At 44.8% G+C, this 19,570-nt stretch overlaps 1 protein-coding gene across 1 annotated transcript in view; it reads left to right on the top strand.

The window, feature by feature from the left end:
• Positions 1–202: 202 nt before the first annotated feature.
• Positions 203–19,570, top strand: part of LOC146809404 (bifunctional polynucleotide phosphatase/kinase-like) — a 104,743-nt gene continuing 85,375 nt past the window's right edge. Inside the window, 3 exon segments of the mRNA XM_085616246.1 lie at positions 203–314; positions 685–831; positions 18,626–18,672. Of these exon segments, the coding sequence (XP_085472372.1) occupies positions 705–831; positions 18,626–18,672 (174 nt within the window). The 5' untranslated portion in view covers positions 203–314; positions 685–704.

Here is a 19,570-nt window from a genome sequence, read left to right as displayed (position 1 = left end):
CAGGCTATATGACAATTGGCCGCTTTCCAATTATTTCTCTGTGTTAGGGTTATTTACTTAGCGCCTGCTTTGCCCAGACGGTCATAGGGCGCTTTAAATAAAATGAGGAAGTGATTATAAGCACTGGGCAAACAAGGGATACATGTGGTATGCAAATCAGTTTACACAGCTTCATGAAGTCCACGCATGAAGGGAAGGAAGTAGCTTTTACTGCAGGGTTGAATAGAGGGTGGGCCAGGGCGGAACGAGAAGGTGGCTGCTCCGAACAGTGCGTGCCAAGGTCAGTTGGCTGCCGGCAGGTGCGGGGTGAAGAGGTAGGTCTCTGCTCCTTCGTGGAGTGTTGTACCGGTGTGAGAAATGAAGTGCTTGTTCCGCTTCGCTGCCACTTCAAAGCGCTCCCAGCGTGAGCGTGATGAGTCCTTCCCTAGTTTGCTGCACATGATGCTGTAGCGCCTCGAAGTATGCCATGGGGCGGATGAAGCTGCCGCGGACACTGACGGATTCTTGATCTTCAGTTCTGTGGGTCCCCCGGACGGACAGTCGTAAGATGCAGGGACTCAGGGCAATGACAACATGATATATATTCACTATTAGAACTCAATGTTTTTCTTTGTTATTGATTTGCATATGTTTACCCTTCTTTGGAGGCGCTACACTGAGACTAACCACTATTTATTGCCCTAGGTTTGACAGAGTTGGTGTCGATGGAGTGTTTTCTACTGAGCCAGGATGGGGTCCACGACCCTATACTGCTTCCTGATGGCAAGGCTGTGGTGCTTGGCCGGGGCCCCGAGACCAGCATCAAGGATTCCAAATGCTCAAGAAGGCAAGGTATGGCAAGCCCCCTCCCCCCCCCCCCCACAGCACAACCTAAACAGATCTACCTGCCACCTCACTTCAAGCGTTGTAGTAGGTTTGGAACTCGGATGCAGTGTGGCACAATGCTCAAAGTCCCTTCAGTAGCATCACTATTGGAGCAAGCATGTCTTCAGTTACTGATAGGTGAAGTGGGACATTTACAAATATGAAGGCTAGAGATTTGCTTGAAAAGTTGAGAAACAAAAAGCAGCCACACTCGCCGTGAAGGGGAAAGCGCCAAATTTCCCATTATTCGTTTTTCAGATTGATAAAACCTTAACTGTAAATGAGCAAGGGAGGCCTGCGTCACCACACGCCAATCTTTTAGTGGCTGGCTTTTTGCTGAGGCAGGGCGAGCGTTTGCCACTCAGTTGGGTAAAAGATTGTTGCCAGTTTCACTCATTTCATATGTATCTTGGCAAGTTCTCCCCGTGATCATATTTGAGACCGAAAGCCCTCTCCATGCTGTAGTTTGGTGTTAAGGACCGAGTGGACCAATTGCCAGAGTAGGGGAGGAGCCATGTTTTTAGAGCTCCTTCGAAGAAGAGGTGGTCATGACATGTTCACAGGTGGAGTGAATGAAAACCGAGTGCCTCAAGTATTGGAGGAAATGAAAACTCCAGTCTTTAGGGCCGTTTTGATGGAATCTTTATCTAGTATTTTTCAGTTGAGCATCAAGAGGGATTTTGAAGTTTTCATGCGGGCTGGACCGAGAAGGAGGTACCTCCTAGACGACATTTGTATTATCGAGGCATCTCATTCCAGAGCTGTCTTTAGGTATTGCGTAGTCTGGGATTAGAGCTTCACAACTTTATTGTGTAATGGACCTCTTCCATGAATTGCTTTGTGTGCAATTCAGCAGGCTTCAAATAAGATATTTTGAGCCACTGGCAGCGAGCGAATTGTTTTCAAGGTCTGAGAGATGTGATCCAAAGGACGAGATTCAAATAGAGCTTTGAGGCTGTATTATAAATCTGTTGGAGTTTGCACAGAATTTACTACAGTGTAGTGAGTAGAAGTAGACCCATTGGGTGTGAGTAAAGTTTGGGATGGCTTGCTTTTGAAGCTGGAATCCCAGGTAGGAACAATTCAATTTTTGAGTCAGAGGAGGTGCAAAGAAGTTGTTAAGTCCATGTCTAAATCCAAAATGGCTTGGGAGATGTGATAAATCTGCACTTTTGGCCAAGGGTGAGGGGGAGACCAGTAATAATGCGTCATGATTTCTGTCTTGCTGGTGTTCAATTTTAGATGGTCCTTGGTTCCGCTGACGTTATTCATTAAGAAGCAAGATCCAAGCATGCAAGCACTGGTAGTTGGCCAAGTGTAGTATTGTCAAGACAATCTGACATTGGCCTCCTTTGTTATTCGAGCACAGGCCTCGACAGTGGAGGTGGGCTAGTGGAGTGTAGAGAGACGTGGGAAGAGGTGAGGCAGATGGAGCAATGTTGAGGGATGGATGATTTGAACTTTTACTGAGAGGGACAGCGAGGTCCAGTCCAGTGAGAGAATCGGCGAATGAAGTGGGATGGTTTACTTTGTCCAAATCTGGTATCTTGCTCAGGGAAAACGTAAAGTTAGTCACTTTCTCTCTGCTTGAGGTTTTTAGGTCATCCCAGGTTCTGGTGAGAGCTCACTCCAAAGTGTGGCACAGATGGCAGACAGCTTGGGCAGCAGTGAGGAAGTTACTGTTTTTGATTAACCCCATCAGCTGATGGTTGTCAGGCCTTTTGTCAACGGAGCGTGCCTAGCTGGTGGATCGTATTAACTGGCATCATTGACATAGGTTCTCGTTTCTTCGGGACACGTTTGATGTAGTAGAGATGAGGTCCTTCAGAAAGACTCACTATCAGAAAATGCTTTCAGAGTGGTTCTCTCTGGTGCTGCCGCGGCTGTGCAGTTCAGATTTTCATGAATAGGATGGGTGGTCAAGGTTAATTCATTGCCTTAGATGTTTGGTACAGAGCAATATCTTGGAACCTAAAAGGCAAAATGAGTGGGTAAAGGTGACCTGTGGGAATTCTCAGATGGAGGGCTATGGTGGGCATGGAGGTTTTGGACAATGGACTGATGAAACAATAATAGCGTATGATATAGAACAGTTGGTCCTAGGACTTATTTAGCCGCGCAACAAGTCAAAAAACATTTATAATACGGCTTTCATGCCGTATCCGTGACGAACGGTCGCTTGAGATTCTTCTCGCCGACTCACGGAAAGAGTAAATAGTGTGATTGTTTCACCATCTACCGGATAATTCTCCTGGCTGATTTGATCATCCTGCACCACCCCTCCCTTACCGCAAAAGTGAATCGGACTACCCGTCCCCGGGAGCTGTCATCAGGGCCTTTCAATGCCAGGCGCCTGCAATAGGTTGGCCCTCCTTCACCCCTGTCCTGAGGAAGACCCGCAAGCGGAGGGTTAAAAAGCCCCCTTCGCTTTAAGTCGGGTCGAAACGTCGACGTCTACCCTTTACCAAGGGCCTGTACCCTATGACAACACCATCCCATCCTTTGAACAGATGATATTTCTCTGCAACATTCCTTGTGAATTATTTTTAATTAATGAAAAATTATGTTTTTTTGGACAGGCCACAATCAACTGGTGCTAATGTTACAACCAGTTGTATATGCAAAACCATTGTAACTTTTCATGAACCATTCTCTTTCTATGCCTTTTCTCAGCTTTACTACACACAAGAGCACCCCTTTTTTCACCTCATTTTTCTTGGAGCAACCTCTTGACGAATAAATAAATAAAATACACGTTTGGTAATGTCTTTACCTTCAGGATTGGTACTATGAATAAAATAGACCGTCTTTCTTAAATACAGCGGGTATCTATTTTCTTTCTCGTAAGGTGCATAATTGTATTAATTACTATTTGCTGAATATATTTCTGCTTGCAAAATATTTTTGAATTATAAATGTTTTTTTACTTGATGCACGGCTAAATGAGTCCTAGGACCAACTGTTCTATATCATACGATACCCAGGTCCATGGACAGTGATCGGGTTACCCCATTAGTTTATAATGGGAACCGTAACAGCAGCTGGTGTACCTTGAGGCCCTGGACTTTTCCCCTAAGAGTCACAGGTGTTAAGAGAAAACTGTTTCTTTGGAGCGTGAATGGTTTTGGGATTCTGAGATGATGATGAATATTTCTTTCAAAGGGCTTGGGGCATAGGTGCGATGGGTAATATAGCAACTCTTCTTAGCTTTCTGCATTGTTTCCTACAGAGTCTCAGCAGCATTGGAAGCATTGTTTGCTGACAGGCTGTGTTCTGTTCCTCTTTTTGCCCTGGAGGTGCCTGTTTGTTACTGCTGAGCTTTAATCAGATCCTGCTTTCCTCTCAGAGATGAGGTTCTTCAAGGATGAGAAATGAGACTGCAGTTGTTGGGCTGCTGAAGTTATCGCGCACTATAGTGGTCAAAGGGTTTTAAGCAAGGCAGGATTATGTATCTTCTGCCTGGCACACGTCCAGCAGACATTGACCCACAAGGATTGGTTCGGGGAGGGAGTGGCGATGGAAGATGGGATTGGTTGGTGGTCACTCTGTGGAAATGGGTGTGACCCATAGGCTATTTTCTATACCATGGCAGTTGAAGAGGTCACTGATAGTATACCATGCTGATTTTGTAGCCTCTTGGTGGGCTGGTGTAACCACTGTGCTTCCATGTTGGAGATTAGGGCTCAAGGTGAAGCCATGCTTCTGAACCACATGTTGAAATCACCAAGTGTGGCTAGCATCTATTCATAGAAGATGCTGGAGCAAATGAATTTGCTGAACGCTTCAGCAAAAATGGTGTTATCTGGAAGTTGTCTGTATAAGTGCAGGAAAGAGTGGCAGGAGTTGGGGGTGAGATATGATTGTATTTATTTATTTCTTCATATTAAAATCATGAAATAACTTACACTTGTTTTAAAGTCCAGAGATCTTTGGAGAGCATGATTTAGGTTTTTTAGTGTTTAGGGAGGTAAAGGTCAAGGGATGTAAGGGGTTTTGAGGTTTCATGGGCAGGCAGAGATAAAAGGAAAGGGGTTTTAGTGTTCAGGGGCGGGTAGAAGTAAAGGGAGGTAAGGGATTTTTAGTGTGGAAAAGTGAGACATAATGAGGAATATTATCAATCATGGAGTTAAAATTATCGCCGCTTTAGCAGCAGAAAACTGCAGCTAAAGCGGCGATAATGGGCTTGATAATATGCCCTTGAGAATTCCAATAGAAGCCCATGTTGTCACCAAAACATGGGCTTCTATTGAAATTCTCTGCGGCATATTATCAAGCCCATTATCGCCGCTTTAGCGGCAGTTTTCTGCTGCTAAAGCGGCGATAATTTTAACTCTGTTTCTTGATAATATGCCACAATGTGCTTACGGAAGATTGAGCGTGGGTCAGTGTTATAAGGCTGAGGAGTTCATGAATTCCAGGTTGCAGTGGCGACACCAGAGAAAGATTGTTTCTATGCTGTGGCTGCTCCGAAGTTGTGAGGTGAATGGAGAAGGGTTCTGTGATTTCTCATACCCATGCCCTACAAGATATATTGAATAGATCTGTTTGGTATGCAAGGATATTTTCTTGTACGTCTCTGTGTTCGTGGCTCCTCATTTTAAGTGATTCTGGCTGGAATGGTGGCTGGCGGCAAAGAATGGGTGTGGTGTGCTCATGTCTGCCTGTGCAGTGAACCAGTCTCACACAAAAGTTTAGGGCTGCTTTGAATGAGGTAATTGATGTTTGGCGAAAATCCTGCTCAAACGGCATTGCAGAAGCACGGTTTTGAGATGACTAAATCGCGAACCACGATTTTGAGATGTTAGTGGGAGATGACATGTTGGGTTTCAACAGCAAGAAAAACAGATCAAAAGAGAAAATAGGGAAAGATCTGTAGAGCACTGTCTAAATCACAACCTGGATTTGGGAGGTTATTTATTGGGTGTGCTGGATTCATTTCTCATCAGACCTGAAGTCAGGTGGTTGATCCTTGTTGGATGTCATGGTCCTTTTGTCTAAGAGCTGCATTTGGTTGAAATACGTTGTGTATGGGACTGTAAGTTGAGCTGTATTTGGGGGATTCACTTTGTTTATGGGAGTTATGCCGATCTTCCTTGGATGCATTGACTGGTGAGCGTGGCTTGGGTTGATGTAGTGTGGTGTTGTATAGTAGTGTGTATAGTATAGTGGAATAATTGCTGCTGGAAATTGATACACAATTATCTATGCTGTGGTTCAATGTTTGGGTAGTACAGTGTTATATACGCTGCTTTTGGATGCATGTTGTTGGGTGTGGTACAGGAATGTGTGCACTGAGGGTAAGTGATCATTGTTGGGTGTGGACATTAGATACACTTTGCTTCGGGTTCTATAGAGATGTGTAAGCTTCAGGCTGTGAAACTTGCTTGGGCACTCTTGAGTTACATGCGAGTTGCAGTTGATTGACGTTTTCAGGTGCAGTAGTCACGTCGCCTACAATAGGTTAAAGTCTACTGATCTTGTAAGCACCTCATCTTTTAAGTGCCCAGGGCTAGCCCTAACATGAGTCATTGGCACGCATTTGGAAATTGATACCTTTCTTTATCAGTAAATGTTTTCAGGGTGAGTCAGCCAATCTAAAGCAGTGGCGAACATGACCAGAATTACTGTAAAGTTACTCGGAAATAACTCTGTAGACCACTGTAGAAGACTACAAACCATTCAGAACTCTGCAGCCAGACTCGTCCTGAACCTCCCACACAGAACTCCCATCACACCACACCTCTGGGAGCTCCACTGGCTACCTATACACGAATGTGCTTATTCAAACTCTTCGCACATTCATACGTCTTGTTCCCTTGCAGGAAAGAATGGTGACCCTTTGTGTATTCAATGTTCTTAATCATATTTTGGAATAGAAATCATGCTGTTTTGATTCTGTTTACAGTCCTGAAGAAGTTCCACAGCCAGAAGGAACGAAACGCATTGCCTGTTTTGTTTTTATCATTAATCACTAATCAAGACTATAGAAAGAATATTGGAATTGGCCTGGGATGTTTTCTGTTAATTGGTTACATCAAAGAGTACGCTCTTTCCCATTGTGAATGAACACCAACATTTTTAGCTAATATCCTTTATATGTAAACCTGGGACACAACGTTGTTGTATCAATCAGATGGAATGGTGTATTTGTATTAATTGACTCAATCATAACCCTGTTCGCAGGGGAGGTCGGTGCATAGGATCCCCTGTTAGTAGTTCCACTTCCTGCTTTCCATCACCCTTTATCCTCCCCAGTTTCTGACTGAAACAAGTGCTGATTGAATTGTTGCCCATCATGCTTGTCCTGTCTGTCTCAGTGTGCCGCAGTTGGATAGAAATACAAACGTGATGAGTGGAATGCTTGAATGAATCTCAGCCGCTTTTAAGTATTCTTGGCCGAATTACAATCCATCATTTTGTTTTGCTCACTGTGCTACTACAGATCTCAAATCAGACATGGTCCTGCACCTCTAGGAGCAGTGGAGCCTGAACTCCAAGGCCACATCCTTTCTGAATGGAAGCACAAGCAGCTCCAGGCTGGGCTTGGCCCTATCAGTGAGGCGCAGGTTGAGACCTATGGCACTGTTGCAGTAGCGGCATGACCAGAGCTGATTGGCATGGTATGGTAAGGATTTTTTATAGAGCGCACAACTCACCCTGGGGCATCTAGGCGCTTGACTGGGAGAATGAGGGAGATGAACATACCAGCAACGCATAGAACAATTAAAACAGGAAAGTTTTTAATTGCTTCCTGAAGATAGTCAATGACTGAATTTTACGGACTGCTAAGGGAAGCTTATTCCAATAGCTCGGGGCTAGGTATGAGAACGCTCTACCTCCCGTGCGTGTGAGGCGGATTCTGGGAACTTGAAGAAGGTCCAAAGTATTAGATCTAAGATTCCTATGAGGAGAGTATTTGACCAGTTTCTTTCGGAGGTAGAAAGGACCTCTCCCCCTTAGAGCATTATAGGTCAAACAGCAGATCTTAAAGATTGATCGGTTTCTGATATTAAGCCAATGCAGTTCCCTCAGCAATGGTGTTGAGGCCGAACCTGGTGGGCGATTCAAAAAAAGCCGTGCTGCCGTGTTTTGAATAACCTGAAGTTTAGCCAGGTGGATTTGACTCACTTCAGCCAACAACGCATTTCCATAGTCTAAGCGACTAACAACCATCGCCTGGACTAAGGTTCTGCGCTGAGATATGGGGAGGTAAGGGAAGATTTTCCTAAGCAACCTTAGTCCATAATAGCAGGAGCTGGTTGTTGCTGCTACCTGATCTTTCATAGTTAGAGCCTGATCCAATTGAATCCCGAGATTCTTTACCGACTGTTTGGGAATGGGGGGGTGACCGAGTTGACTAGGCCACCACTCATCAGACCAGCTGTTTTTGGCTTTACCTAAGAGCATAACCTCCGTTTATTCAGGATTGAGCTGGAGGCAATTTCTTGACATTCAGTCAAAGATGGCAAGCATTCCAGAAGCAAAACGGAGTTTGTCGAGTTCTGGGTTTGGTCCAATTGTAAACATAAGCTGGGTGTCATCAGCATATGATATAATTTCAAAGCCCAGATACTCGACTGCTTTTGCCAGAGGAGCCATATATAGGTTAAAGAGAGTGGGGCTCAGACAAGAACCTTGCGGGACTCCCCTGTCAAGCAGCATTTTTTGAGAGACATACGGTCCCAGCATAACAGTTTGAGTTCGACCCAATAAGTACTGTTCTAGCCATTTCAAGGCTAACCCTTTTATGCCACAGTCCTGGAGTCTCTCCAACAGCTTCGAATGGGAAATGGTGTCGAAAGCTGCGGAGAGATCAAGGAGGATCAGAATTACTGAACCTCCTTTATCAACAGTTAGCCTGAGAGAGTCTGTTACGGCCAACACAGCCGTTTCCGTGCTAAAACCGGGACGGAAACCAGACTGTGACGGATCTAAAAGATGGTTTTCCTCTAAGTACAGGCTTAATTGACTATTAATGCAGTTTTCCAAGATTTTACCTAGGAGAGGTAGCAGGGAGATGGGACGGTAATTTGCCCAAATCAAGGGGTCTGCCGATACTTTCTTCAATATGGGACGTACGACCGCCTCTTTCCAAGCAGTCGGGATTGTGGCCGAGGTGATAGAACTATTAAATATGTCTCGAATTGCAGGGGCACAGCTCAGGGCCAGATCTGCCATAATTTTGGGAGGACAAATATCCCATGGCGATCCCGATTTAGCTCCCGAAAGAGCTTTAACCACCTCCTCGACTGTAACTAACGAGAAGCAATTTAGGGAACATATATTTATATTGTTTTGATTCCGGGGTGATTGAGAAGGAGCCATCGGGGAGTTATTAGTGGTGGGAAAATTTGCATAAATATTCAATATTTTTTCCCGAAAATAGGAGGCCAGAGAATCACATAACTCCTGGGATTCTTGGGGCAACTGTCTGCAAGCTTTTGGCGAGACAAATTCCCGGACAACATTAAATAGTGTTTTCTGGGAGTTGCTCGCATTGTCAATTTGACCAATTATGTATTGCTGTCTGGCTACTTTTAGGTTCAGGTGGTATTTAGACAATACCCTCTTATACAGTGTTCTATTTTCCTCTGACTTGTCCGTGCGCCATCTCCTTTCCAAACGCCGACAGCTAGACCTTTCTAGCTTCAATTCACCTGAGAACCAGGTGGTTGAAACTCTCTGGGTCGTTGATTTCATTAATTTCTTAGGAATAATTTTGTCTAAAGCTCCTTCCAACGCAGTATTAAAAGTTTCCAATTGTTCACAAATATCTTTAGTATGGTCTAATTGGTACAAAGAAAAAGTCTCATTAAATGTCACAGGAGAAAGATTGTCCCACCTCCTACGTAGCCTTTGGGGTTGTTTGATGGGCTGTATTACACTTAATTCGGCCAGGCAGGTTATATGGATCGTAATCATAAAGTGATCGGTCCATGGGAGAGGGTACGGAAGGTCACAATGAATCCGGTCTGAGTTGGAGAAAACTAGGTCCAATAAGTGCCCCGCAATATGGGTAGGACCGATTATTCGTTGAGTGAGGCCTAAAAGTTTGAGAGAAGCCAGTAATTTGATAACTTCAGGGTCCTCTGCTTTTTCTCCATGAAAGTTGAAATCTCCCAACAAGAGGAAGGTTTTTGCTGCTAGTATATGAAGTGCCAGGTATTCTACTAGCACATCTACAAAACTTCCTTTAGCACCTGGTGGGCGATATACTATTGCTCCATACCAGGTGTCAGATGGAGAAGCCGTGATTTTAAAAATGCCTAATTCTAATTGGTCATTGCATACTGAGGAAACCCATTTTACCTCCTAGTCTTTCTTAAATTGCCCGATCCAGATGAATAAACTTATAGTTCTCTGGAATCGCCAGCGTAATCATCGCCTGGTTTGAGGGGTTTAGCCAGGTTTCGGTAAAAAAACACAAGGTGGGGTCCTGGGATGTCATCATGTCCCATATTTCAAAAGGGTGTTTTGCTAAAGATCTAGCATTACATAAAATATTTCTATGGGACATGGTTCCCAGAGTTCCTGAATTCTCCACGACGACATTAGGTTCCTCAACTATGCTCATTTGGTATTTACAATTGTGGCAGGATACTGTGCCCCTCCAGCATGGAAAAATTGGACTGAAAGCAGTTATTAGAAGGACATTTCTGTGCTTGGACGAGCTTATTTATTTGGTTTAGAACCACCGCCGAGTAACTAACTGCGGGGGCATGGGTCCTGGGAGAGGCAGCACTACTGGCCCCTGGTCGCGTAAGGGCGCGGACGGGCGCAGATGGGCTTGCCATTGGCGCGGCCGCTGCGCTCGTCCGCTGCGCGGCCGTGTCAGCATTAGGTTCATCTCTGTCTGGAGTGGCAGAGTGAGCACTTATTGAGAGCATTCAACATTCTGAAAGTAACCATGCATCTGAAAAAGCCAAGGAACACTTGTTAAATTGGGAGTACCTGAACGAGGGAAACAGCCTATGTTCTAATGAGTAAACTATGTACAGGGATGCAGGCCAGAGTCATTTTAGTGTCTGCGATTCTCAAGAATTGCGCCCTTCACTTTTTTTTCTCAGTTTGATTAGTAAGCACATAATGCCCAGCTCTTGTAGTGCAAACGTATCTGGTCTGAACGTCCAGTATGGTCTGGTGAAGTAAACTGAAGATCTAATTTCAGGAGACGTATTGGTAGATTGCAGTTGGATGGAACACAAATACCTTGCAACACATAATGTCTAAAATTAGCTAAAATCACTGGGATCAATGTATAATGAGGAGCACCATTTGAAATTGCTTATAATATACAGCTGTCAAATTATACCCACACCCTTAGTAGATGGTAACCACTGCTCCCTCACACCAGCTACATGGAGGCTGAGAGTCGCTGGTGGCTGATTCTAGCTTAGGAGCGCAGTCCTGTTTTCCTGCGCCCTTGAAGTGGCAAGGATGAGCTGCACTCTCTTCTCTTAAATTTGCTGTACACACCATAACTAAGGTCCGTATTCCGTTCCCATTCTATGGTGTGTGTTAAACAGTGTGATATGCGTAGCATGGTTTAAGTGCATATGATGGTCAATGCTATCCAATGGCTTTGCATGCCATGTATCGATCAGAAGGAATGCACCAAACGCTTGACTAGCTTATAGCAGTTGCTTCCTTGCATTCCGCTCCTCTGTAAATACACAGGGTGGTACACTCATGTCTGATTGGCAGTGCTGAAAAAGTCTAAGAAAATTCATCTTTTGGTTGACCCTGGCTTTCTTCCAGTACCCTAAAACACCGTTTTATACATTCCTTTTTTCAGCCAGTAGCCATGCTTCGGCTGGTATTCTAGGAAGCTAGCACCGGCCCAGGAAGACATCTTAACAGGGTATTACATCCGCTGTCCACCTTGAAGCATTTGGACCAGCCCTTTGCACTCTCTAGAAGCCTCCTACTACAACTTGGAGAGGAAGGAGCTGTACTGCCTTATGTAAAGAAAGGATCCATTCCCAACTAGGAACACAGGAGCTTTCAAAGAGGGACAAAGAGCTTTTCCTCTGTGGCCCAGATGTGGAGTGATGCCCCCTTGACTCCACCAGTTCTGCTTATTATGGAAGCACTTGAGCGTTCTCTCTAGGCCTTTACATTCAGAAGTTCATTTTATTTCATTTAAACTGTGGTTGGCTCCTCACCGTCAGTCCTGCTTCCATGTCTCGAGTGGCAAAGCTTATGGCCCAGTGAGTGTCTCCACTTTCATAGGTTCCTCTACCAACCAGACAGCTTATGCACAGTTGGCTGGTGGTGAGACTTGAACCCCTGAATTTTGGTACCCCATGGGGATCTTGCTGTAGGTGCCTACTTCAGTTCAACACCAAGCCCACTGCATTGACTTGAAACAAGTTGAATTGCTAATTAGACTCTCCCTTGAACTGTGTCTAGTGTAGATCCTGACCTCTCCCCCCCCCCCCCTTAAATAGCCCCATTAACCGGGCATCCAGTCTGTATTATGAAACAGATTGTGCATCAGCAATACTTTATAGACTTGCGTCTGATCCCTGTTTAATTGAGGTGGTAATTTCTTGAGCTTAATTTTCTTTGGGCTTATTTTAGTGAAAATTCGCCAACATGCACTTCAATCCGCTGACATGCCTGGTCCTGATCCCAGTATTGGTAAGAAAGTAGGGCAGAGGGCGATACTTCAAGGTGATTTGAGAGAGGATTGAAAACGTGTCAAGCCAGTTAGGAGACTGTAGTTTATTTAGCTAGACTAAGTTAGAGTGCTCAATTTAAAGCAGTTTGTAATGAGTTTTAACAACAGCAGCATGTTTGATTAATCTATCAATTGACAATATATTTATTCTAAGCATTTACAGTGAATGACGACATTTATTGTAGGTTTATAGCGCTCCCTTCCCTGAGATTTTAACATGAGAAGTGTTGACAGATTTTGGTAGTTGTTTACAGCAATGATATAGTGTGTGTTTCCATATGTAGCTGTTCATTATAAACTTGTTAAAATATACAAGCAAGAACTGTAAACTAGTGCTAAGCTTGCAGCTCTGGGGAGGAAGGGACGCTCCCATGGACTGTATTCTGAGAATAATGGACAATGGTGACATCGCGGCCCTTATCCTACTCGATCTTTCTCCCAACACCGTCTCACACCCTAACTTTATCCAACGAAGCTGGCATCCATGGTCCCGCACTGCGCTGGATCTGCTGCTTCCTGATAGGTGGCACCCAGTCAGTCATCCTGGCCTCTTCCCCTCGGACGCCGCCACCCTCCTCTTCAACTCGGACGCCGCCACCCTCCTCTTCACCACGGATTCCGCCACCCTCCTCTTCACCTCGGATGCCGCCACCCTCCTCTGCGGAGTTCCACAAGGATAGTCCCTCAGCTCTCAAACTCCTACAGCACCCCACTCTCAAGCACCCTCCACGCCTGTGGAATCCATATAATTTCATAAGCTGACGACAACAGCTCATACTCTCCCTCTACAAGATGCCAAACCCCCAGACTCATTTCTCTGCCTGCATGACTGAAGTTGCCAGATGGATGAAAACCAGCTGCATCAAGCACCACACAGACAAGACGGAAGCAATAATCTCCGGCAAAGACTCTTCTCTTTGAGACTCTATCTGGTGCTCCACCGAACCTGGACCCACACCCCTCCCAGCAACACACAAAAAAAAAAACGAAATAGTGATCGACAACCAACTCTACACGACTGACCAAGTAAACACAGTCTCCGTCTCCTGCTTCTACACACTCAAGATCTTCAAATGGCTCCCCACCAACACTCGTAGAACCATCACCCAAGCCTCGTCACCAGCAAGCTGTACTATGGCAATACACTCCATGCTGGAATCAACACTCAACTGACCAGCAGACTCCAGACCATGACAAATTCGGAGACCAAGCTCACCCTCAACCTCTCAATCATTTCACCCCACACCTCAAAGAGCTCCACTGGCTCCCAATCCACAAACAAGTAGTCTTCATAGTTCTCACACACACAGAACATTACGCAGCCTTGGCCCCATGCGCCCCAACAACCGAATAAACGTCCACAAACCCTCCAGACTCCTCTACTCAGCTGGACTCTTACTTGCCCGCTTCCCCTGCATAAGCAGAACAAGATCCAGCGGTTGTGCCTTCTACTTCGCTCCTAATGCCTGGAATGACCTACCCCTTTACATCACAGTCTCCACCTCAGTTTCTGAATTCTGCAAGAAACTGAAGACCTGGCTCTTCTCCCAGCCCAAATAGCTCCTGCTTCAGCGCCAGGATACTCTCCCGGGTGAGTTGTGTCCAATACAAATACACATAACACAACGTGCCATATAGGAGCTGCTGTGCAAGATCACGCCTATTGCTCCCACAGATGAACAGCGCTAGCAGCTTAATTGTATATATAGTTTGCTAAAGGCTATTGCAGATTGTAGTGCAAGGAGGTAGACAGAAGTATTCTCAGGAGTGTTTAGGACTCACTCCTGGGCGTTGTTTGTAAGATCATAGCAGAGCCATAGAGCAGGCGTATAAGCACCAGCTCGGATCTGCACGTGGCAAGGCCAGTCTTTGATATCTGCCAGGTAGTGCTTAGCAGTGATCATGCTGAGACACAGGAGACATAGCGTTAGAACAGAAAATGGATGGTAAAACAGAATTATGAGTGAAGTCTTTTCAAATGTACTCCAGTGAAGGAGCAGAGTAAAGTTTGAGTTTTGCATAATGTGCCTCAGAGTTTGGGACAGGGATATTCAAGCAGTTTGGTTCAGTGAACTCTGTTGGTCGTGGAAAAGTAATATGCTATTTGCAACTGGTAGACCATCATAGGGTGGTGTGTAGTATAGCAATTTGTTGAACTCATGGATGTGTTGTAGCTATAGCTCTCCTGCTGAGTCTAGATTTGCAATGGGTGTGTTACAGTAATACATGAACTGCACTTGTTGAGCTATGTCGGGTGTGGTACAGCAGCATGTGAGCTGCAGTTTCCTGGGCTGTATTGGGGGTGGTATAGAAGCATGTGGGTGCAGGTTGAGCTATATAAGGTGTGGTATGAACTGTGTGAGGTGTAGTTGAGAAATGATATGTGAAATACAGTAATTTGTGAACTACATTTGTTGTATGTCAAATGTGTCTCGTGTTGATGAAAAAACATTCAGGGTCAAGGATGAACAATCATATGCAAGACTTGGGCGTCTTGCTGGCTTTCAATGTAGATGCTCTACAGTGGATCAAGCAGTGGAAAGGGATTCCACGTCTGCAGAGGCCAGGCGTATTAGGAGTCTTTTGTCATCTTCTCAGTTTAGAGAAGTAATTTTACAATCTCAGAAGTTGAAGAAATTAGTTCAATAAAAAGGTACCCTGAAAGTGGAGATATTTGCCCACAAATCTTAGAAGCTTAGGGATGAGCAGCCAGGAGGTTGTCAAAGGAGAATTCCAAATTCTCTGAAGGATGGTAGAACTGAAGAAGCTTAATTAGGAGGCCTGGTGCTTGACTATGAATGGATTTATTTACAGTGCACAGTGTTTTAAGCAGGATCTTGTTTCAACAGATACCAGTTTAGGGATCTGAGATGAGGGTAATGTGGCCTTTTCGCCAAAAGATTCAGATGTCCAGCATCAATTTTAGAACATCCTTAATTTCTTACTCCTCATCCCTACTTCTCAACTCTACTTCTCATCTCATGATGGATGAGAAATATGGATGAGAAGTAGGGAGGATGGTGAGAAATAGGGATTATGAGTGACAAGTAAAAAGATGGATGAGAAGTAAGAATGATGGATGAGAAGCAGAGATGAGAAGTATGGGTGAGACGGGTGAAGGATGAGAAGCAGGGATGAGAAGTAGGGATGATGAATGAGAAGTAGGGATTTAAAAAAAAAATATTTTTATTAATGACAAGCTTATACAATGTACACACTTTACAAACATTGGCAACCGAGGTTGGATCACAGGTTTGAAATTGTACCACAGACCCCGAGTCATTTCAATGTCATGACAATATTAGGTAGACCCAAATTACACAATTAAACTACCCCGAATCTTGCCTTCAGCTAAGGTGCTGGGGCTCACATTTGCATCCCCTATATCCGTTCCATTTTTCCCAAATCTGCGACCATTTCTTAGGACACCGTCTAGATTCGTACACTGTCCTCTCTGTCCACATGCACCAATCCATGTCCTTGTCCCATGCTGTAAGTGTCGGTGTTTCCAGCGCCCTCCACAATTTATCAATGTTCCGTTTAGCAATTATCATACTAAGTGTCACCCATATCCTTTCTTTGTTGTTTAGGTCTGTAGGGCCCCATATATTCAGGAGACACAACTTTATACTATACTCAATCTTGTAACCCATCACTTCCTCCATGCACTTCGTCACTGTAGACCAATACTTCTGTATACCCCTACATTCCCAAAGTGTATTGTATGAAAGTTCTCTCCTGCCCACATCCCCTCATGCATTCTGCCTCAGATCTGTAGCCCATCTTCACCAGCACCGGGCCGGCAAGGTACGTTCTGTGAAGTATTTTCAATTGTACAAGTCTAATCCTTGAGGAGATAGCAGCCTCTTTGGGGTAGGTAAATGCTTCAATCCATTCCTCATCCTCCAATCCCGCTACATCGTGCTCTCACATGGCTCGGAGCCTGAGGAGGGGGTCAAACATATTATTGATTAGTTTCTTATAAGTTAGTTTAATGGACTGTCCCGGCATATATGTGTCCAGAATCCTGTCTTCTAACAGGGAGGACTCTGTCGGCGTCTCGCCGTTCGCTATACCAGCTTGTAGTGCGTGCCTGATCTGAAGGTACCTAAAGTACTCAGTATTTGCAAGGTCGTACTCAGTTTGCAGTTGGGCGAAAGTGACTATCCCTCCTGCCCTCCACAAGTCTCCAACTTTGGAAATCCCGATTAAATCCCATCGGTCGAAGCCTTTGGTGTGTTGCAAGCCACCCAGTTGCTCCGCGTCCTAGAGTGGGATGGCCTATGTAACCTTGCCCTCCCAGCCCAGGCTTCTCGTTGCCGCCCGCCAATCCTGGGCCGCATGCAGTGTGGTGCCTGACAGTTTCAGCTTGGTGAGGCGAGCATATAGCGCCCCCGTGAAGCTTACCCCCGGAAGCAGCCAACTGTCCATTTGGTAACGAGGGTCCCCTTGTGGTCTATACGTTTTTGAATTTTCTGCAGTTTGCCATTCAGATTGCTAGGGATAGCAGTAAAGATGCTTTTGGAGGCGAGATTTTACCCCTGGGGTGGGCTACTGACATCTTTTTAGATAATTGGAACAGCACCCAGATTGGGAAATACATTAATCAGCTGTAATTAAACAACTGTCTTTAACAGGGGGCACACTTTTTTATGGTTGAGCACAAGAATTGAACATAGTCGGTTTCCAGTTGCATAATTAAATAGCCAACTTCGACAGCTGTTCAGTAATGACTGGTGATATTTTCTTTCGGCTACTGATTAGTGTATCTCCCTATTATGTGCCCCATAAATGCAGACAACGGATATTGTGGAAGTGGTCACTGCCGATGTTAAAATCTTTAGACTCAAGTTGTAGTTCCCTTGAACACTATGCATCACATATATATTCTTTTTGTGATTTATTAAAAGGAGAGATTCTTAAAGTTAAGAGAGTTTAAGTTTTTGATTGTAACAAGGGGTGCCACTCGAGTGCTTCTTGAGAGTGACAGTGGTACACAAGTTGTAGTAAGTGGGTGACGTCTTTACTATATTCTGGACCATTATACTTTCTAAATTACACCCACCATACGCAAAGATAAACAAACTGTCTATACAGGCTCTTCTAAAGCTAGCGGAGAACATAAAAGTACATTGGCCGTCCTGTGTTCTAACAATCTGGTGTATAAAAACTGTGAAACTGATAGCAGTCATATCTTGTGCAGTTCATCATTTGAACTGCCATATTTTAAACACCAGCGAATAGTAAATGTTCTTATGAACATTTATGTTCATAAGGACTTATGTTCTTGTGTCTTTTTGGTTATATTCTTGGAACTTTCCATATCCAAACACAATATCCACGGATGGATCTTTTTGAAATTGATTGATTCACTCGAAATAACCATTATATGATGATTTGAATGTGCTTCACATGTTTTACTGTCTCTAGTGTATTGTAATTTTTAATTGCGAACATTTCTTATCAGATCATTGTGTTTATTTTTATATGTTTCAAGAAGTAAGTCTTTTTTTAATAAAATCATATTTTTATAAACTCTTATAGTTGTTTACCAATGTGCTTGTAATTGTTCCTTAGCGCCCATACTTGGGGTATGCGAGATCCTTGAACAAGTGTATGTTTTTTTAAAAGATTTGAGTGTAAATGAATGATATGTGGTAAATCCTATTAGCTCCCAGAGAGTTTCTCTTTATTTTGTACAGTAGAACGTGAACTGTAGTTTGTTCACTGTGGTGTATTACAGTAGGTTGCTATCTCAGTCTGATTGAAGTTTGTGGGCCGTGGTATTACACGTTGACGTGAGCTGCTTTCGATGGCCTTCATTGGTGTGCCCCATTACTATCACCTCCTACTTGCTGAACTTTGATGTGGTGGCACAGTGATATGGATGAATTGCATTTGGGGCAATAACTAAGTTGTGAGTGAGGGTGTTGTCTCCTGCTGGTATCATGAGCTGTGGGTGAATGAACGGTGTGGTCTGCAGTTATAAGTGATTTTTCGTTTCTTTACCAGCTTTGTCTAGTTAAACGGTGTTGCCTGCTGTACTAATGTGCTGTTGTCCTGTTTCTGTCATTGTAGTGGAGCTTTTGGCCGACTGGCAGCATCAGACGGTGCGCATCACGCAGGTGAGGCTGAGACTTTGTCCCATTTCCCCTCTGCCTTAGTTTCTTCGCTGTGATCTCTTCCCACTAAACCCCAGTACTCTGTAGTCTGCTTTCCATTTTGCATGCCTGCAGGCAAGAACACTCCCTTTTGACCACGAGCTGGCAGCTACCTCTCTGCCCCCTTTCTGGCTGACTGTAGGCTGGGCCTCCTCTCACCTTTAGATGATTGTAGGCTGAGACATCTAACCTTTGCCCACATTCTCACCAGGACCCCCTCCCAACATCGGCCAACATATAGGCTTCCCCCAATTTCATTGCGCCTTATATAAGTTGTAAATCTCTGGCTTTCTCCAAGGTCAACCCTGGACCAACCACCCCCTCTATCTACACAGATGTAGGCTGAGTCCCTTACCCTTTGGTTTCCTGTAGCCTGAAGCCTTCACAATGCCACTTATAGGTGGAGGCCCTCACACTTTGGTCGCCTTCAGAATCAGGTCCTCACTTTTTAGCGACCTGTAGCCTGAGGCCCTCACCCTTTGGCGTACTACAGCCTGAGACCTCACCTCACCACTTGGCCACCTGTAGTCTGCAGTCCTTGGCCATTTGATGCCTTTAGGATGAGTCCCTTATCCTTTGCCCACATATAGGTTGAGACACTCGCCTTTTGGCTGCCAGTAGGCTGAGGCCTTCGCACTTTGGCCACCGGTCGATGGAAAATTACACCCTTTGGCTGCCTAAAGCTGAGGCACTCGCTCTTTGGCTGCCTGCAGGCCGAGGCACTCACCCTTTGACTGTCTGTAGACCGAGACCCTCACCCTCTGGTTGCCTGTAGGCCGAGGCCCTCACTCTTTGGTCACGTGTAGTCCAAGGCTCTCACCCTTTAGCCGGCTGTTGCCTGAGGCCCTCGCCCTTTGGCCAC

This window comes from Triturus cristatus, chromosome 7 (assembly GCF_964204655.1).
Source record: "Triturus cristatus chromosome 7, aTriCri1.1, whole genome shotgun sequence".
Lineage (NCBI taxonomy): Eukaryota > Metazoa > Chordata > Amphibia > Caudata > Salamandridae > Triturus > Triturus cristatus.
Note: the sequence above shows the minus strand (reverse complement) of the source record. Positions and strands in the feature narration are given on the sequence as shown.